Source organism: Eumetopias jubatus, unplaced genomic scaffold, assembly GCF_037043125.1.
Source record: "Eumetopias jubatus isolate StellerSeaLion01/CBP00866 unplaced genomic scaffold, mEumJub1_p1.0 scaffold_13, whole genome shotgun sequence".
Classification (NCBI taxonomy): domain Eukaryota; kingdom Metazoa; phylum Chordata; class Mammalia; order Carnivora; family Otariidae; genus Eumetopias; species Eumetopias jubatus.
In genome coordinates, this window is record NW_028274819.1 from 108485643 (window position 1) to 108506783 (window position 21141).

Consider the following 21141-nt stretch of genomic DNA (forward strand, 5'->3'; position numbering starts at 1 on the left):
AACATGTCTTTGCATCTGACCAGTTATTGATATCATTCTTCCCCTTGAAGGGTGGAGATTCCTGCAGTTTTGAGAGTAAAAGAGTAAATAAACCACATGAAGTAACAGAACCCTTTAAAAAGAGCCATCTAGCAAAACAAATACAATTGAAGATGCTTCTGTTAGCCTAAGAGCAACCATTCCACTCTGAGATATTTCTCCAGAGCAAATGATTCCTTTAAACTTCATGAAACAAATAGGAAGTCATAATATTTGTAGGATACTCTGAGTAGTCCCTATCAGGCCATCCTGAGCGCTTATGTCAGGCCATCCTGAGGAGATTATATCTTAGCATATCAGCAACCCATTTGCACCAGTTTGCTAAAAACCAGAAAAACTCTTAGATATGTCCATCGGGACACGTATGCAATAATGTTTGTAGGGGCATTGTTTAAGTGTTTACACACACAAACACACACATTGGAATACAACCTAAATATCAAGAAGGGAATGGATAAAGTGAGATGATCATGTAATAGAAAGGAATGAACCAGAACTAACTTATCAACATAGATGACTCTCCTACAATGTTGGCCAAAATAGCTAGTTGCAACAAAAGTATACATATTGTGCTGTTTATATAAAATTTTAAAACAAGCGGAACAATGCTATTTATTGCTTAAGGATATTTGCATAAATATTAAAATATAGGGAAATGCACGGCATGATAAATGCCCAGTTCTGGATTAGCTAGTTACCCCAGAGAGCTGAAGCTGGGGAGAGCAGGAGGGGGGTATGTCAATGTTGCCAATATTTTCTTCTTTAAGCTCCTTGGTGGATACATAAATGCATGTTGGCTATACATTATACTTTGTTATATATTAAATATAGAAATTTAAAAAATCAAAAATTAAAGCTGTGAGAGAGTCGTCCCAGATGAGACTGGCAAAGTGTGCAAAGGGCAGATGATGGGATGCCCTGTAGGCCATTTTAAAGTTTGGCTTTCATCTAAGGACAAAGGGGATCCGTAGAAAGATTTCAGGAAGCGTGGGAATGATCCCGTTAACATTCAGTTAACATTCAGAACATTGACTCCTGCTATCGAGTAGAGATTGGATTTGTGGAGAGTGGTGCAGTGAGGAGAAATTTGCTGCAGCCCAAACTGTAGAGCGCTTTCTCCTTAAAGTGCTATCTTCTCCTGTTTCCAGAATGTTCTTCCTTCCTCGTTCTCTCCTTCTGGCCATGCCTCTTCTTCATCCCTATCTCAAATTCCTCATCTTCCTCTGGCCCCTTTGTCCTGCTGTTTTCCAGAGTGTTTCTTTCTTTTTGTTTGTTTGTTTTTTTTTTTTAAGATTTTATTTATTTATTTGAGAGAGAGAGAGAGAATGAGAGATAGAAAGCACGAGAGGGAAGAGGGTCAGAGGGAGAAGCAGACGCCCTGCTGAGCAGGGAGCCCGATACGGGACTCGATCCCGGGACTCCAGGATCATGACCTGAGCCGAAGGCAGTCGCTTAACCAACTGAGCCACCCAGGCGCCCCAGAGTGTTTCTTTCTTTCTTTCTTTTTTTTTACCCTCTTTTTGTTTTTTTACATTTAAGTCTTAGTATCATTTGTGTTCCAACTTCAGTTACCATCTCTGTGCTTTTGGTTCTCAAAATTTATTTCTGCAACCCAGTTCTTTTTCCCAGCTCTAAACTGCTTACTGGATATTTTCCCTTGACCATCTCACAACAACAAAAAGATGTGCCTTTTCCTGCTGCCTTTGGGAACTTGATTAACCATATTGTGATCTATCCAGTTGTCTGATCTAGAAAACCAGGTATTATTCTAGACTCTGCTGTCTGTCAACTTTCCTCTTTAACAGGTTTTCATGTTAGGCATTAAGGGTAAGGTTTTGGTGCTGTGTGCTATGACATATTTAGGGACCCAGGAATGCTCAGTTACTGATGCACTAGTCACTTCACTCCCTCCTATTCAGAAGATTTCAGTGATCTCACCACCAGCAAGATAAGAAGCCAACTTTAGAGCATTATACCCAAGGCCCTTCTTGATCTGGCTTGTGTGGATCTTCCTATCCTCATTTGTTGCCATTTTCCTCTCTCACCTTCTTTGCAGCTACACCAACCCACTTGAACTCCCTGAATGTGCCATATTGTTTTAGGACTTTATGCCTTAGTATATGCTGTTCCTTCTGCTTAGAATGCCTTTCCTTGCTGTATTTGTCTGGTGAACTCTTGAAGTTTTGTAAGCCAGCCCATTATAGCATTTGCCTTGTCCTAATTCCTAGTTTACTTGCCTCTTTAACCCCAGTAGACACTGAACCTCTGAGGCACAGAGAGTGACTATTCAGGTTTTTTTTTTTTTTTTTTAATTAGAGAGAGAGAGTGAGCATGAGAGAGCGCATGTGGGAACAGTGGGAGGAGCAGAGGGAGAGGGAAAGAATCTTAAGCAGGCTCCATGCCCACTGTGGAGCCGGATGTGGGGCTCGATCCCATGACCCTGAGATCATGACCTGAGCCAAAATCAAGTTGGACACTTAAATGACTGAGCCACCCAGGTGCCCCTCAGTTTTTATCTTCTTGTCGTGACACATGGCAAAGGCTCTGCAAGTGTGTTTAGTTAGGGTTGACTCACCCAGCAAACTTCCCCTTTCTCTTTGGGTCCCTGGGCTAGGATTGTTGGAGGTTAGTTGCAAATTACTAAAATGAACATTCCAGAGGAAAAAAAATACATTGTAAACTCTTAGAACAGATATTCTTTGTCTTCTGCAGTTTTGGTATTTTCTACTTCGCTTAGAACAACTCTGGAAGGATTTATATAAAGAACATTTTAAACAAAAGTGGTGGTGTTCTCAGTCCTGAGCCCTGATCCTTCCAGGAGCTGTCTTTATAATCTCTTTTCAGTTTCTTTTTTGTCAGTCTTCAAGTTTTCCCTCATACTGCCTTCTTTTTTTTTTTTTAAACGTTTTCTATTTATTTATTCATGAGAGTCAGAGAGAGAGAGAGAGAGGCAGAGGCAGAGGCAGAGGGAGAAGCAGGCTCCCCGCTGAGCAGGGAGCCCGATGCAGGACTCGATCCCAGGACCCTGGGATCATGACCTGAGCCGAAGGCAGACGCTTAATCATCTGAGCCACCCAGGCGCCCCTTCTCATACTGCCTTCTGCTCATCTCCCAGATATGTTTAAACTTCCTTGATCCTTTAAGAAGATAATAATAATAAATAATAGTAAACCTGTCTTCAACATTGCTGCTTGTTCTTCACACTCTTTCCTTATCTCTGTTCTCCTTTTCATCATTTTTAAAAAAGACAGCAATTTATGCTTGGCGCATTTGCTGGCTCCTAGTCTACTCACCCCACCCACTGGAATCTGACTTTAGGCATTCCCATTAGCTGAAAGCTTTCTTTCAAAGGTATGAGTGACTTCCAGCTTCCCAGTCCAACTATGTCTCTTTAGGCATAATGCCACCCCTTCTCTCTGTAGTTTTTGACACTATCATATTGATGATCTCTTCCTTTTAAAAAAGTTTTTCCACTCTTAGCTTCTGTATCACGGCACTCCCATAATTTCTAGTCTTTCTCTGACTCTTGCACTTCACTGGGAAACTAGGTGAGTGTCTTATGTTTGGAGTTACCATATATTTGGACATATATGATCATTTCTTTATCTGTTTACATTGATTCAACAAATACTTACTGAGTGACAGCAAAGTGCAAGGCCCTGGATGTGTAGTGGAGAGAAAATAGATGGGGTCTAACTTTCTGAAGTCCAGAGTTTCAACTTGGTTATCTATTACTGGGTAACAAATTTCCGCAAACTTAGTGACTTAAAATAAGGCTCAGTTGTTGTAGAACAGGCATCTCCCTACCCTCTGCTTCGGGGCCTCTCACAAGGCTGTAGTTGTGGTGTCTGCCAGGGCTGGGGACCCAGCAGCAGCCTCCAGTGGGCAGGGATCTGCTTCCAGGCTCACAGCGATGTTCGCAAGATTCATTTCCTTGCTGACCGGTGGGCAGATGTTCTCAGTTCCTTGCTGGGGTTTGGCAAGAGGCACCTTCAGTTCCTTTCCATGTGGGTCTCTCTGTACAAGCTTGTTTCATGGGAGCCAGCAGGGAAGAGAGGAGAGTTGACTTGCAAGGTGGAAGTGATAACCTTAGGGAATGTACTCATGGAAATGACATCCCATTCCTTGTACTGTATTCCACTGGTTAGAAGTAAGTCACCGATCCTGCGCACACTCAAGAGGAGATCACACGGGGCAAAAATGTCTGGAAGCAGAGACTCACCAGGGGCCTTCTCAGAGTCCTCCTGTGAAACCTCTTACTGTTTTTCCTCCAGCAATACAGCTGTCTCAATTTCTGCTGCTCTCAAATTGAACTCATGACCCTCCCCTTGCCCAAACCTCTTCGCGTCCTGTATTCTCTGACCTGCTCAGCAGCCTCGTATCTGTCCAGTCATCTTCTCTAGAAACCCAGAGATTGGGGCGCCTGGGTGGCTCCGTTGGTTGAGCGTCTGACTCTTGGTTTGGGCTCAGGTCATGGTCTCAGGGTCGTGGGATCGAGCGGCCGGCTCCACGGTCAGCCCAGAGTCTGCTCGAGATTCTCTCTCCCTCTCCCTCTTCTTGTCCCCACCCTGTGCTCGCTTGCGCTCTCTCTCCCTCTCTCTCTCAAATAAATAAAAAAAATTTTTAAAAAAAGAAAGAAACCCAGAGATCATTTTCAACACTTCCCCCTGAGGTTTAACAGGCTGCTGGGTTCTGTACATTCTGCCCCTGTGGCACCTTCCATGGCATCCTCTGCTTTCCACTTGCTGACATGGCTTTCGTTGGTTGTTCAGGGGCCTCTTTTTTTTTAAATGCCAAAAGGCAGAATCTGGGTCTTATTCTTCTACAGTCCAAAGTGCCAGCCTCTAGAGCAGTGATTCAGAGTCTTGGCTGCACATTGGAATCACCTAGCGAGCTTGGAACATCACCGATGCCTGGAACCCACTGCTAGAGGTAATGATGCAGTGGGTCTGGGTGCCGCTGAACGTTGGCGTTCACAATCTTCATGGTTCACGGGCGCCTGGGTGGCTCAGTCGGTCAGTGTCGGACTCTTGATTTCGACTCAGGTCATGATCTCAGGGTCGTGGGATGGAACCCGCATCAGGCTCTGCGCTCAGTGGGGCGTCTGCTTGAGAGTCTCTCTCTGCCCCTCCCCCCACTCATGTGCACATGCTCTTTCTCTCTCTCTCTCAAATAAATAAAAAATAAAACCTTTAAAAAGTCTGCAAGATTCAAACATGGAGGCAACCTTGAAAGCCATTGCTTCTAGTTGAAGAAATCAAGTCTCTGGGCGAGTGAAAGGTTGAGAAAATGGTAAACATTTAATGCATAGGAAGAATTTAAAACTAAAGTTAAAGTTGTGTTTAAAAAAACCACACACACTTCAAATAGTATATGACAAAGCTTAGTAATCAAAACGATCTCTATATGGTCAGGGAAGTGGGGGATATGTCTTTTTGTGGGAATGAGGGCGAAAATCAGAAATGTGAAGGAGTATAGTCTCTCAAAATACAAAACTTCAATTTTTGTGCATGTAAAGTAAGCAATAAAATGAAATAAAGAACCACCTAGAATAATTAGAATATTTCTTTGTGTTGAGCCTCTGTGTGTGTGTGTGTGTGTGTGTGTGTGTGTGTGTGTGTGTGTGTAAGGAATAACTTGCGAGTTGTTCTGATCTTCTCCTTTATTTTCCAGGCATATCTTGAAGACAGTTGCCCTGGGTCAGATGCTGTCCTTGTGTATATGTGGGACAGCCATCACCAGCCAGTACCTGGCAGAAAAATACAAAGTGACCACCCCCATGTTTCAGAGCTTTATCAACTATTGCTTGCTGTTTCTATTTTATACAGTGATGCTGACATTTCAATCAGGTAGGTCAAATGTGAGGATGACCTTTTCGACAAATTATCTTCATAAAAATGTTTGGCTTCTGGATATTAAAAAAATAAAATGTGAGGTAAAACCAAGAATGGGAAACTATTTTACATAGAAGTTATTGGAAAACTGTGACACCCCTGAATGCTATGAAAATTTATGGAGATTTATGTATAATTCTCAGAAATTGTTGATTAAAACAGGGAGCGCCAAACTGTCCCAACAGAAGTTGCCAAAAAATAAAGAAAGTGCTGGGGCGCCTGGCTGGCTCAGCATGGGACTCTTGACCTCGGGGTCATGAGTTCGAGCCCCATTTTGGGAGTAGAGATTGCTTTAAAAAAATAAAATTGAAAAACAAAAATATTAAAAGTGTAAACGTCATTAAGTGTTAGGTTTTATTTTTTTCTCCCGTGGTTGATAAATTTAAGAGACAGTATTAAAAACCCTTAAAAAGAGCCTCACTTTCCAAAATATATATTTCCCCTCAAGTGGAGAACATTAAATGGAGCACTGGTTACATGTAGATCAAGTCTGTGTCGTGAGAGAGACAAAGGCAAGGGATTGGCAAGGAATTAACATCTTTATCACTGGCTGTTTTTTTTTTTAAGATTTATTTATTTATTATATATATAGAGAGAAAGCGTGTGCATGCAAGCAGGGGGAGGGGCAGAGGGAGAGAATCTCAAGCAGACTCCCTGCTGAATGTGGAGCCCAATGTGGGGCTTGATCTCACGACCCTGAGATCACAACATGAGCTGGAACAAAGGGTCGGAGGCTTAACTGACTGAGCCACCCAGACGCCTGGGTGAAGTTGTTTTAGAATCATTATAGAAATATGATTTGTAGCTAGCTACACAGAAAATGGGAAGAGCTAGATTCTGGCTGACATTTTTGTGCGAGGCATCATTTTAATTGCTTAACTCACTTTGGTGATGTGTTACCTCACTGAATCCTCCCAATGAAGCAGTTGGGTATTACTGTTACCCCCACTTTGCGGTTGAGGAAGCTGAGGCGTGCAACACGTAGGTAACGGGCCGTGAGTCATGTAGGTAGGCATTGGTGGAGACAGATTCCAACTCAGCCAGCCTGCCCCCGAGCTCATGCTCTCGGCGCCGCCCCGCATTAGGGGCTGCTAGTCATGACAGATGTCCTTCCCACAAGAGGAGAGCATGACTTTTAAAAAACAAATGAAATGAGATTGAACTCAGAAAGGTGAGGACTATGGGTAACCCAAACTGATTGGGAGGGGGCGATACTTCCATTTTCATCGTTTTGAGCTTCATAATGAAATCAGTGGTGTTTGCAAATCCTCATGTAATATGAACCTTAATGCCCAATGGTATCTGGTGTCGGGATAAGTGACTTGTTTTTGAAAGAAGGTGGAAACCAGTTGTGGGAGAGGGGAAAACGTCTTAAGTGGAAAGTACCAAATTTGGTAAGAACTTTAGGAGTTGGAAATGGAATTGGGTACAGGGTTAATAGCTCTGGATGCTTCTTTGTAAACATCAGCCTTTAGGAAGTCAGTGTGACTCATAAGTACATCAGTGAGGTCCCCCCGAAGGATGGTTGGTGGGTGCCTGCCATGCTCTGTCAGACGTTGAGGAAGGCTAACTTTGTGTTTTCAGGATGTCCCTCCTAATTGGGTTTTAATGATAATTATTTGGTTATGATTCTCACTTGCAGGTTATTTTTACCATAAAGCCTTCTCATATATGTGCTAATTATGTATCTCCTGTCTACTAGATTCTCTAAAGAAGTGAATTGCAGTTAACTTGAATAAGTAGAATTTGGGGGATAAAAGGTTTTTCTTCAGTGATGCCACCAAATCTTTTTTTCAGACTTATCACTGAGTTAATTTTGTCTTGAAAGCACATTTCTTCCAAAAGAATGACCACGTGCAGAGGTTAAATAATCATTGGATTCGTAAGAAAACATTTGATTGTTATAGGATAATCTGTAGCTTGTCAGGAGTGGCAGCATCCAAACCCATACCTGGTTATTATATTTCTGTTACAGTAGGAAATGAAATTTAACCACTTTCTCCTACTTACTTCCTCTTTGGTGTATACTTTAAACCCTTGGTCTATGCTGACATCTTAGCTTGGGTTTCATAATAGAAAAAAATCTGACACTTGCTGAGCTATTGTAGGCATTTTGGTTCTGAGTAATGGAAATTAGGAGGGACCACATTCAAAAGAGAAAGTAAACCTTTGCTTTGACTCCTTAATCTCTAAATTGATATGCCTAGCACCAGGTAACATGTACCAACCCAGATTTCTTTGAACCAGGGAGCGATAACCTTTTATCCATCTTGAAGAGAAAATGGTGGAAGTATGTCCTCCTTGGGTTAGCAGACGTGGAAGCTAATTACCTGATCGTCCGAGCGTACCAGTACACCACTCTAACCAGTGTCCAGGTAAGGGGGCCTCCTCTCGCCTGTGTGGATTTTTCAGCTTCCAGAGAAGAATCTGAGCCCATAGGTGCTAACCAAATTTTATGGAAAAGCTGTTCACTGGCAGAAGACCTAAATACAGGTGGATGCTATCTGTTTCTTCTTGGAGCATATGTGCTAATGAGTAAAATTTCCTGGAATCGGTGAAAATGTATACACGTTAATCAGTTCCCAAACTGCCAATGTTGTTACAGAATAGAATAGTTGCTACCAAAATAAGCATAAATATTTAGTTGGCAGTTGATGTTGTGATGTTGACAAGAGTTCTTTTTTAAGTTTGTTTAAAGATGGCATATAAAGTGAATATACTTTTGTGCTACAGAAAAGTTGGAGGTTTGCTAGTAAAGTAGATATTCAAGACAAAAGGAACCGTTGGAGTCACTGGAAAGAACCTTGTAGACATCTGGGGTAGAGATTAAGCACCTTGGGTGGCCAGAGGTAAAACTGGTATCACTATTCCTCTTTTAGGGTTATTGTTGCTGGATTGAAAGAAAAATGTTCCTGCAGAACAGTACTTTTTAACCAGGTGTTGAGGATGACTGATTCAGTTGTCTTGATGTTAGCGAACTGTGGGCTGTATCATGATGGTGACTCACCACTGCTAACAACAAACTGTTTCATGAAGGAAGGTGAAAGTGAGAGACCTCGATGCCAGGTTTAGTCTTCACAGTTTAATAAATTTGTAACTTTCTTTTAAAGATTTTTATTTATTTATTTGAGAGAGAGAGTGAGAGAGAAAGAGAACATGAGCTGGGGTGAGGAGCAGAGGGAGAGGCAGACTCCCCGCTGAGCAGGGAGCCTGATGCGGAACTCAATCCCAGGACCCTGGGATCATGACCTGAGCCGAAGGCAGACCCTTCACTGACTGAGCCACCCAGGCGCCCTGAAATTTGTAATTTTTTGATGCATCAGTTTTCTCACTATATAAAACAGAGGTGTCCTTATTTCATCTCTGGAAGAATTAAAGTGTAATTAGACTTACTTCACTTGGAAGACATAAGGACTGATGACAATTCAGTACTTTTCCAATGTGAATATACATTAAATGCTATTATCTGAATGCCTCATATTAAATATTTTCTCTTCTGTAACATCGCGCTAATCATGCTAAGCATTGTCTTCAGCAGACCTTTGGTTTGGGGAAATATGGGTTAAGACAGATATCACAGGAGGTACGTAGAAAACCCAGCATTCATAAAAATTAAAACCAGGAGTTAGGGGTGCCTGGGTGGCTCAGTCAGTTAAGTGTCTGCCTTCGGCTCAGGTCATGATCTCTGGGTCCTGGGATCGAGTCCCACATCGGGCTCCCTGCTCAGCAAGGAGCCTGCTTCTCCCTCTGCCTCTCCTCCTGCTTGTGTTCTCTCTCTCTCTCTGACAAATAAATAAATAAAATCTTAAAAAAAAACTATTAAAACCAGAGTTACCTAAAGGATCAAGTTCATCACAAATAGGATCAAGTGTGCTTTTAGCTATGGGTAATAAGCATATACGTATGTAGAAGATGGCATTTTTCTAGTCACATTCTACCCTCCTCATACACAATTTAATTACTTGATTATAATTCCCAGAAACTTTGGTTGTGGATGACCGATAATGACCAGTTTTGACTTGGTACAAGGTCTAAACCCAGCTAAGCAAAAAAAACTTACACTTGGGTCTTTGACTGAAGCTCATGCCTTAGACTATTGAAAATAATTTCTTCAATTCTAGCCTCTTAGAAAAACCCAAGCATTTGGTCATCAAAAGTTATGTGCTTCCGGTCCTCGCAAGGAGTCTATTATAAAAAGGGCATCTAGCAGCTAAAACTCCTTGCTGCAGTGGCTGGGGACTCTCCCTGGGACTCTTCCAGCTGATTCTCTACTTGAGTTAATCTGCAGTGTGGGTGGAAGGACGGAAGTTGGGCCCTGGGGGTCTCTGAACCTCCCGCTTAAGGATTCCTTCAGAGATTCTGGAATAGCAACCACTGATGGAGTGGTTTACCTGAAGCTCGTGACGTGGCCGTTGGCGCCCCTCGGACTAGGTTTCTACCCGTGTGTCCTCCTACTTTAGCCCACTTCTGTTCCTTTTCCTTCCCCACCCACAGCCAGTTTCTCCTCCATTGGGCTGCTCTGTTCTTTCTAGAACATGGTGCTGTTGGAAGCCCCTGTCCTCCGTTCCCTAAGGCCTCTTTCAATCTCACTTTCTCCTCTCTGCTCCATCTCTAATAAAGTATTTCTACTTTAGTAGAAGTCAAGGAGAAGACATCCGTCACCAAGAGTACACTGTGAGGAGGAGAGTCGGTGTAGATAGATGGCCCAGGGTGCTAGATAGCAGATGAGAAGTCGTGGAACTTCATGGTAGCAAGGGACCTGTGAGATCATGCGGTCTGGTCTCTTCGTTTCATGTTGTGACGCCACGGGGGACCGGCTGGGGAGCACGCTGCTGGTCAGTGGCGGGACTACATAGGCAGCTCCCTCAGATGGCCACTCATTGCCCACCAAAACTTGTTAAAAACAGAATAAAATTTTTAAAAGATTTTATTTATTTATTTGACAGAGAGAGAGCGCATGAGAGAGCACAAGCAGGGGGAGCGGCAGGCAGAGGGAGAAGCAGACTCCCTGCCCAGCAGGGAGCCAGATGCGGGGCTCGATCCCAGGACCTGAGGCGAAGGCGGATGCTTAACTGACTGAGCCACCCAGGCACCCCCCAAATAGAATAAATTTAAGTTTGATTTTAAGACACACTTGAAGAAGAGGGAGTCTCCCGTGAGACTTTTGAGAAGTGACCTTTTTTTTTTTTTTTTTTACTTTTTTTGTTTAAGGAACATCGTTCAGACTTTGTTAAGTCATTCGGCTGGATTCTGCCGGTGTCTTCCGGGACGGGCTGTTATCCTTTGCATCGTGTAATGGTTTGTCATTCAGGCAGGCTCAGCAAAGCACTTAGGGGATTAGAGCTGTGGAGCTGGAATGAATAACGAGGCAAGGTGCCCGTGCCTGCGCCTGGTGCGCCGGCCCCCAGCCCTGACACCGTGGCAGAAGGCCATCAGTCAGCAGCCGTGGACGGGCTCCGACAGGCTGCGGGAGATTTAGGGGCCTGGCTTGTCCAAAACGAGACAGACACAGAGAGCATCCGAGACAAGGTTAAAAAAAGAACAGGAGGAGCAATAAAGCAGGTTCGGGACTATTAATTAGTATACAGAATATATTTTTTATCCTTGAATGCACTTCACAACATTTGTGACCTCAAGAGTCGAGGGAATAAAATCTCCATTTCCCCCCCCTTTATCTTACAAGTGATTTTGAGTTTGCTAAGATTTTGGCACTGCCTTTTAGCCTGACAATATTGGGGGTGGAGGAAGTATTTTCTGGACCCACGATCAGCAGGTGATGGATGAATATTCGAAGAAGAGGAGCGCAAGGACTCTCTGTGAGCTAGGGTGGGGTTGGACACTTTGTCAGGGAGATGGCATCTTTTGGCTTTGTGGCAATCTCCTTGTACTTGGTAGTGCTTATTAGCCCAATGACACCTAGATATCTGCTGGTGTGACTTATGTCCGGCTAGCCTTCCGTATGCTGCTGAGGGCTGGGCTGTGTCTCTCTTGTTCTCCACGCTCCAGCTCCTCTCCTAGGGTCTCCCCCACGTGAGGTGCGGAAGTACTGACTGAGGGAGGGGGTGCGTGAGGGAAGGCAGGACTGCCTGCTGGACTTACGGAAAAGCGCGGGTGGGAGGGTAGAGCTACAGCACAGGCTGTGAGGCAGAATCCCTGGGGTCGGCCACTGGTTCTCCCACCTCCAACTGTGGGATTTGGGGCAACTCACGCAACCTGTCTGTGCCTTGGTTTTCCTCATCCGTAGAATGGGAACTGTGGTTTCAGTCTCACAGGGTTGTGAAGATTCAACCAGTCAATCCAGGTGAAGGTAAATCCAAGTAATCCCGGTAAATCGCCGTCGAGATGCTCAGGGCGGGCAGGAATAAACGCGGACCCCGAGGATTATTTACCCATCGTATAGCTGAGGACAGAAGGCTTACGCCGTTTGTGTCTCTTTCCTTGCAGCTTCTGGACTGCTTTGGGATCCCTGTGTTGATGGCTCTCTCGTGGTTTATTCTTTATGCAAGATACAGAGTGATCCACTTCGTCGCTGTGGCTGTATGTCTGCTGGGCGTGGGAACGATGGTCGGTGCAGACATCCTGGCAGGGAGGGAAGACAACTCCGGTGAGAGGCCGTGGTCCTTCTGCTGCTTCGCTCACGGAAAAAAAGTGTTGCTTATGTTTTCGCTTCTGTATTGCAAAGCTCTGTAGGAAAAGACAGAAAGCACGTCTTGGCTAAACTGTCTTTTAAGTTTTATTTTCAGATTTACCTCCTTCTGCTATTGGGACCCCTTCCGCCAAGCGTGCTTTGTGTCCCTGCCCGCCCACGGCCCTTGCTTCTTTTTGTCACACTAAATAGTTTTGTCTCATGGGAGAGAAGTTTCTTTAAATATTGGCAATAATCCTCTTTTGGCCCATCCATTCGGATTAGTTACTGGAAAAACTTGTAGATTCTTGGCTTTTTATCAGAAGGAAACTTCATGTCCACTGCGTGACCGACCTCTTTTTCAGTCGCTCTCTGGATGAGAACACTTGGACATTCTTTGGGCCAAAGTTCAGACAATGGATGCTATAAAATCTAAGTATGGCCTCGGAATTTCCCCAGTCTACAGGTGACTTCACTGTATCCTTGGATTGAGGGAAGATGAACTTGACTACCTAGCTTCTTTCCCTGTAGTTTTTAGTTAATTCCCTTCCATGAATTCCGTTAATTTCTTTGTCATAGAATCATTTCCTAAGGCCCTATGTTATCCATCTTCCAGTTGCGTCATCTCCCAAGGGGTCAAAATATGAAAAATCACAGTAGAATTGTGCCATAAAGTGAGAGGAGTAAGAGTCCTTAAACTTCTAGAAACCAGAGTTTCTCCTTCTGTAAACTCTTATTTAAATGAATGTGAACCAGATACACTCCTGGAAGCAAGCTAGAAAGCGTCCCGTCTTAACACTGTGTACCTCTTTGTGTCTTGTCTTCCTACAGGGAGTGACGTCCTGATTGGTGACATCTTGGTCCTTCTTGGGGCTTCCCTCTATGCTGTTTCTAACGTGTGTGAAGAATACATTGTGAAGAAGCTGAGCAGACAGGAGTTTTTAGGGATGGTGGGCTTATTTGGAACAATTATCAGCGGCATACAGCTGTAAGAGTCTAAAATCTCCCTTAAACAAAATAAGCACATATATGGTACATGATTACTTTCCAGCTACTAATATTCATTGTTGATTTGGCCCAGATTCCCATTTGAAATCAGTGACTTGCTAACTATTAGAAGATTCTTGAAATATCAAGAATTATGCCTCATTTTCTTATATGTACGTGATGCTTATGATTTCTGCTTACAACGTGGTAGAGGCATTACCATACAGACTTTATTTTTCAGTTATTTCCAGAAAATATGAACTCCCTATTCAAATGGAAAACATAATGTCATGTTGGCTACTACTTGAAAAGTGCCTTGAAGGGCGTCAAGCATGTTTATGGGCTCCTTTGGGTTTCATTTGTTGTCATTTATATTAAAGATACTTATTTTTATACCCTAAGAAAAATTTAAGAAGCAATGTAATTCCTCATCTTAGCTGAAATATAGCAACTAAAATGCTTATAAACTAGTGAAAATGAGTATGTGGATCTCTCTCTGACCTCTTGTTTTAATCTTAGATTGATTGTGGAATATAAGGATATTGCCAGCATCCAGTGGGACTGGAAGATTGGTATGTACATAAAATGGTCATCCATTTTGGGGCAGTATCCTTTCCTCTAAGTGACAAAAACACACGTCGAGAAATAAATACTTCATATAAGTAGTATTTAAGCATTTTTGTAAAATCACAGAGTAATTTGGTACCCCGAGGGCTCCAGGGTTTACATTGAGTTTTCCCTGAGAACTCGTAAATGAACCTTCACGGGAGTTAATTCTTAATCTTTACCTTCAGGAATAGCTTTTCTTTACTAGGAATTCTGTGACCTTCGGTCACACTCCCTTTCTACTAGATCTGTATCACGAGTCCTCAAACCTAATGTGAAGGTTGTCTGCTTGATGTAATTTGTGAAACATTAACCTGAACATTCTGAGGGTGTATAATCACCCACCAACTTCCATTACGACTCTCACCTGATATTCTTGGGCATCTGCACAAATAAATAATGTAGAAAACAGTGGTGGAACAGTTAAGAAAGACTCCTTCAACCTTACTTAATGATGGATGGAAAGAAGTTAAAAATAGCCTATAAAATGTCATGGAAGTTCATATGCTGTGCTTGGATAATTTAATTCAATTAAATAACTTGGATTGCCAGAGTGTGAGTGAGTGTACCTGAATGTGAGTGGGTATGAGTGGGTGTACGTTGAGTATGGAGGTGGGATTGAAGGAATGGTTGCAAAACTAAATGGTGAGCACCCACATGACCAACTCTGGCCCGAAGACGATGGTTATACTGTGCTTTCTGAGAGCGCTGAATTTAATGAGATGAGCACAAGATAACGGACCGAACAGCTACCTGCCTTTGATGACTAAAAATACTGTATTCTGAATCCAGTGACACAAATCATGTCCAACCAATGAACCAGATAAAAGCAAACAAAAGATGATGGGTGATTTTTCTTCACAGTGATTCTGCTTTTATGGACCTTTTATCACAGCATCACGTTCTCTGGGGTGGGCAGATGAGGCAGGTGGCGAGAGCTGTTGAACCAGTCACACCATGAGCAAGTCCCTATGGCCTTCACCATCTAACACCCTGTTGCAATTTTGAAGTCCTTACTCTGTGTCCTATCTTGTTGTTGTTATTATTTTTTTTTCCTGTGAGCTTTCGGTGTCTCATTTGCAATGCTGAGCATTTTTGCGAGGTGCTCTGTAGAGAGTGTGTGAAAGGATCAGGGAATTGTATATGACAGCCAAGCCTTAAAAGCATCTTTGCCTTCTGATTTCTTCCTGTAATGTTAGATATTCCACTTTGCTTTTTCTGTAGCCCTGCTGTTTGTGGCGTTTGCCCTCTGCATGTTTTGCCTGTACAGCTTCATGCCACTCGTGATTAAAGTCACCAGTGCCACCTCTGTGAACTTGGGCATCCTGACAGCTGACCTCTACAGTCTTTTCTTTGGACTCTTTCTGTTTGGCTATAAGGTAAGCAAATAGATCATGTTCAAAGAGGAACACTTGCTTGGTCTAAAAGAAGTCATGGGTGTCTTTACTAGTTTAGATCCAAAAATAAAACCTCATCTTTTTTTGGCAAGAATCTCATTGGACGGTCTGCACTCTAGGCAAATAGCATCACATTCGTATTATAATAAGAGTTTTGATGCTCCAGACTTCTGTAAGGGTCTTGGGGACCCCCAAGGTCTTGGGAGCGCCCTTTGAGAAGTGCTGCATTGGAAGTCCATCTTTCTTTAGTATACCTTCGGTAAATGTTTGTTGACGAGTTTGCTATCCCAGTTACTTGAACAAATAGCGAGAATGTTAGCTGTTGCTTGATAATTTTAGTTTCATTTGGGGACAGCAACTACATTTCTTACAAATAGTGAGAATGTTGGCTGTTGCTTGATAATTTTAGTTTCATTTGGGGACAGCAACTACATTTCTTTGTCCTTGTAAAATTTTGTATCCAGGCAGAAATTGCTTGGCACTGATTTACACTGTTCCCAGGAATTGGCCATGAATGCACAATACCTCATTCAGTGGGGTCTCAGAAATTTCTGCTTAAGAAGCATGAACCATTTTGCCTTGCCGTGTTACATATGAAAGGAACTGGGTGTTATCTTTACAAACCTGCGGGTTAAGCTATTCCTGAACTTAGACCGAAGGAGTATTTATAGCTTTTTGGTTGCATCATTAAAAAGTAACAAATGTCAGAGTGAATCAGAGAAGTGATCTGACATGCCTAGATTGATTGATTGATTGATTGATTGATTTTTAATGAGAACAGTTGCCAAGGGCTACAAAGTGAGCCTTACAAGTGAGTTGTGGTGCTGTGCTTGCATTTCACATGGCCGCCACTAGGGGGTGATGGTGTTTCTATTCTGTAGTTAAGCTTAGTGGTTATAGGTTATCTGTGTTAACATACGACCCCACTCACCTGTGCGTTTTTCTTTTTAAACCAGGTCCATTGATTTAGCTTTAGTAGTTTAACTTCTTCTAAGTAAAACAGTATCCAAGTGGGAAGGAGGAAGTAAGGTTAAAGAAAGAAAAGCTTTAAAAATACACCTGCTGCTACCTATTATAAGCTCCCTTCGTGTAGATATTTGCCCTTTAACTGCTCTTCACTTTAACATGAAAAAGCCTTTTGTATGTCATTTTTTTGACCACATAACTTTAAACTGCTATTCTCCAAATTAGAGCATGTGAACGTTAAATTCCTTCTCCGTTCTTTTACTTTATGTTTCTTTGTCCCTGCACGTCTAGTGGCTCACTCTTAACCCAGATCAGATTTGATTGTTTTTGTTCAAAGGCTGTTTCAAGACTTGTAGAGCAAAGAGTGGGTCTGCTGTGATCTTCAGAGTAAATTACAGAGGTGGAAAACCATTCAGAGCTTAAAGAAGATACCTAGCATTTTATTTTATTTTTTAATTTTTAAAAAAGATTTTATTTATTCATGAGAGACAGAGAGGGAGAGAGAGAGAGGGAGGCAGAGGGAGAAGCAGGCTCCCTAAGCAGCAGGGAGCCCGACATGGGACTTGATCCCAGGACCCTGGGAACATGACCTGAACTGAAGGCAGACACTTCACTGACTGAGCCACCCAGGCACCCGATACCTAGCATTTTAGAAGCAGTTTTTCGAGACAAAATTATAAGTCCAATATACCACCAATTCTTAAAATTGTAGTTTCTAAAATAACTTTGGTTCTGCGTTTTAAAATTGACAGTTGAAAGAATTTTAAAAATTTCTGCACTCCTCATTGTCAGACTCTGCCTCCACTGGAATTGATCTTGAGTAAATACTTACTGACCAGAGTAGCCGCAAGAAACTTCCAGTGTAGATCCAGACACAAAGGGCAGAATTTAAAAAAAAAAGGGGGGGGGGGAAGAAGAAAGGTAAAAGTAAGAGCCTCTAATTCAGAAGACTTACCTCATTCCCTCAGAGTCTCTCCCTTCTAAGAGAGTGACTCCATTTGATCACCTGCTTTTTAAGAGGAACAAGACACTTTTTCTTCTATACACTTAAAAACCAGAAGACTCACAGAAGCTCACAGCTGGAGATGACCAGCACTGTACATAATACTCATTTCAAAACCTGTTTAGTTCCTCCTTTTACTTTAGGGAGTGTATCTGGTTTTTTCTTCTCTCTCTCTCTCTCACATCTCCTTTCTCAACCTGTTGTGTTTTCTTATTGTTTTTCTTTGTCATCTTCTTATTAGAACTCTTTTTAGGCATTAGAACTCTTTGGGGGCATACTATGAAATCTAAATGAATTTAAAAATATTAATTGGCTTGAACAAAATATCATGCTCCGTTCTTTTTTTTTTTTTTTTTTTAAAGATTTTATTTATCTGAGAGAGAGAGAGAGCACGAGTGGTGGGAAGGGCAGAGGGAAACAGAGAGAGACACTCCCTGCTGAGTGGGGAGCCCTACGCAGGGCTTGATCTCCTAACCCCGAGATCATGACCCGAGCAGACGTCAGACACTTAAGCGACTGAGCCACCAAGTGCCCCAGCATTCTCTGTTCTTAACTTTAAAATCAGGTTAGCAGGACTGTTCATAAATTTGAGTTTGCTTGTTCCATGAAAAAAAAAATGATCCTAGGCATTTAATTACACATTCATTATGCTACATAGTTTCCTTAAAGTTTACCACATCATTCTTGGTCAGTCTTCAGCTCTTCTCTTCCTGTGTTTTATCTTTCATGCTGTTAAAAACAAATATTAATTTCCTTAATACCCGAACTTTTGTATGGATCCTTGATTCAAATAAGAGCAAATATACAGAATGCATCATATTATTTATTTAAACTTTGGGGGTGTGTCAGAATGCTGTTTTCAGTAATAACACACAATGAATTAGTGTCTTGTCTTCACTGCAGTTTGCTCTGGGTGGTTGTTTTCCTAAAAAAGGGGGGGGGTTGGAGAAGGTCACCAGGAACTCCATGCATCCTTGTGGTGTGTCTGTCAGAATGGGCTCTCGCTACAGTCAGTCCCTCAGGGAGCCGAGAGGGTGGGAGATTCCTCCTGCAGAGCTCCATGCCCTGTGCCTGTCCGACTGCTCTTTACACCACTAACCTCTTCGGGTTTGAGACTTTTCCGAAAAAATGACGTCTTTCGAGCTCTAAAGACCTTATCTGCTAAGCCCACCATAAATCTGATTGTGTAACCCTTGTCTCCCGAAAGAAGATAATTTATTAAATTTTAACAAACTGGATTTCATTGCATTAGCATACACGGAGGGTTGTGGAGAATGTGTCATATCTGTACATCCACATTTTATCTTAGGTCCAGTGTTTCTCTGTTTCATAGCAATATTATAAACGGTGCTTAGGGTCTGAAATTGGCTCTCTCATGGATGGTAGCCATGCTGACCTTTGATTCTCCCTACAAAGTGGGGCTGGCTGCAAGGTGGAAGTCCAGCTGGGCGTATCACAGAGAAAGGCAGAAGTTCCACTTCCTAGAGCTCCAAGGATCCTGTTGGCTGATGTGGCAGGTGTTGCCTGAGCCTGTGCGTTCACAGTACGCGCACCGGCGGGTTTGGGGGCATTGGCATCTCTTTGGAAGCTTCCAGAAACAAAGATTACGAGAAGCTAGCTAACCCTCAAAGTGTGGCGGGCAGGGGGGTAGCAGTCAACATGTGTTTGCCAGAGACCACAACCCATCGCCTGTTCTCCCCCTAGTTCTCCGGGCTCTACATTCTGTCCTTCTCCGTCATCATGGTGGGCTTCATTCTGTACTGCTCTGCCCCGACGCGCACGGCGGAGCCCGCAGAAAGCAGCGTGCCGCCCGTCTCCGGCATCGGGATCGACAACCTAGGGCTGAAGCTGGAGGAGAACCTGCAGGAGACCCACTCAGCCGCCTTGTAGCTACAGAGGAAGGCGCCTGTGCTTGTGCACCCGAGGCTTCCCCGGAAACCGGGAGGCGCCCCTGGAGGCAGCAGACCCTGCTGACGGCAGAGGGGACTCGGAAAATTATTAGGGGAGCGAGCACTGCAACTTTGGATTGGATCCCAGTGGTTAGATTTTGCAAAGGAATAGAAAATAGTGTATTGAAGCAGAAATACGAAAACAGAGCAGAAGGCAAGGTGGCTGGGATCATGTTTCTGTGGGTTTGAGGACCAATACCTGTTCGGGTCAGGGAGACAAGGTGTGCCCCACACTGGGGTCTCAGAGACACCCGTGGGAAAGCGTGGTGGGGCCGATAGCCAGGCATGATCCAGCCTCAGGGCAGGGCCTGCGAGCAGGCTGTCCAGGCTGGGCTGGGCAGTCAGGAGTGGGGGCAGCCCAGGGTGGTTTGGGAGCTGCTTCCCATGGTTGGAGGCCTCTGGGTTTTGCCTTGCCAAGGTAGTCATTGTCCACAAGCCCTGTGGTCTTCACGCCACAGTGAGGTCTGGTGACTGATTGTATATGGCAGCAGCATGGGTGGGGTAGCCCTTGAGAAATCCTGAGATACCAGTGTGGGTACCATTGAGGCAGGAAAGAGGGGTGGTGCAGTAAACCTGGGGACCCTCTCTCTGTTCTTCAAAGAGGATACTACACTACTTCTCACCAAGTATTTGTAATGTGCCATGAAATTTTTATGATACTTCTTCAATACAAAGTGCAACTATGTAGCATCATTATGATATTAACTACCACTCTGCCACTTTACAAAAACTGTAAACGGTATGTAAACTTTTCTTTAATGTAATAAAGAAATCGAGGGGAAGTGTTCATGGTATTAAAAGATTTTGATTTCATGGGAATACATTCGTTGTGTGGTTTCTTGGATTAACCTTTTCCCCTTCTGGATTTTTAAATGACTTAATATATTCAAGATTTCTTCATATCCAACTTTTCAGAACCATGTCTTCTGGAAGGTAAGGCAGACCTACCTGGGCTTATGTTGGGATGGAGGGGAATTCACAGCGAGCCCACAGGTCATTTGCCGGAAGAAACTTTTTAAAAATCTGAATTACCTTAATTTTTTTCTTTTTTCTTTTCTTCTTCTTTTTTTAAGTTTTTTGAGTGAGATAATTTTTTATTCTCTGCAGCCAATTAAAACTGATACTTGATTTTTGCTGTGTACCATTCACAGCTGCCAGTGAGTGGAAAAAGGTTGGGTTACCGTGTTTGGCCTTTGGGGCAAGACTTTCATTTTGATTAACATGTTATTTCTTAAAATATCCTGCTTAAGAGCAAACGTGTATACACAGGGTGAAGTGGAGAGCCTCAGGTGACAGCATCCCACATGTCTGTCAAGTCTCAGCTCAACCGTCATCTCTTTCTCTGAAGCCTTTCTCAGGTTTTCCAGGCCAGGCCCCCTCTCCTCTAGGTTCCCAGGACCCTTGTTCATATCTTCTTTGTTGCACTTATTGGGTGCTTGCTGTTTGTCTGCCGTTCCTCACCACCGGTTGAGCTCTTCAAGGTGAACTGTGGTCTCTATTCATCTTTCTAGACCTTTTGTCATCTCTCTTCTTGGGCATTTATTTATTTTTTAAAAGGTTTTGTTTATTTGAGAGAGAGAGCAAGAGAGCAAGCACGAGCAGTGGGGAGGGGCAGAGGGAAAGGGAGAAGCAGACTCCCCTGTTGAACAGGGAGCTCGATGCGGGGCTCAACCCC

General features: G+C 43.2%; 1 protein-coding gene across 3 annotated transcripts in view; it reads left to right on the plus strand.

Annotated features, from left to right (window-relative positions):
• Positions 1-20277, plus strand: part of SLC35F2 (solute carrier family 35 member F2) — a 46411-nt gene extending 26134 nt beyond the window's left edge. For 2 of the 3 annotated variants that reach the window (XM_088017556.1, XM_028105850.2), the window contains exons 2-7: positions 5713-5888; positions 8181-8308; positions 12378-12537; positions 13390-13546; positions 14065-14117; positions 19222-20277. In XM_088017556.1, the coding sequence (XP_087873682.1) occupies positions 5713-5888; positions 8181-8308; positions 12378-12537; positions 13390-13546; positions 14065-14117; positions 19222-19655 (1108 nt within the window). In that variant the 3' untranslated portion in view covers positions 19656-20277. Of the gene's footprint in view, positions 1-5712; positions 5889-8180; positions 8309-12377; positions 12538-13389; positions 13547-14064; positions 14118-15375; positions 15531-19221 lie in introns of all 3 variants that reach the window. The other variant, XM_028105849.2, reaches the window with a different exon arrangement.
• Positions 20278-21141: the final 864 nt, after the last annotated feature.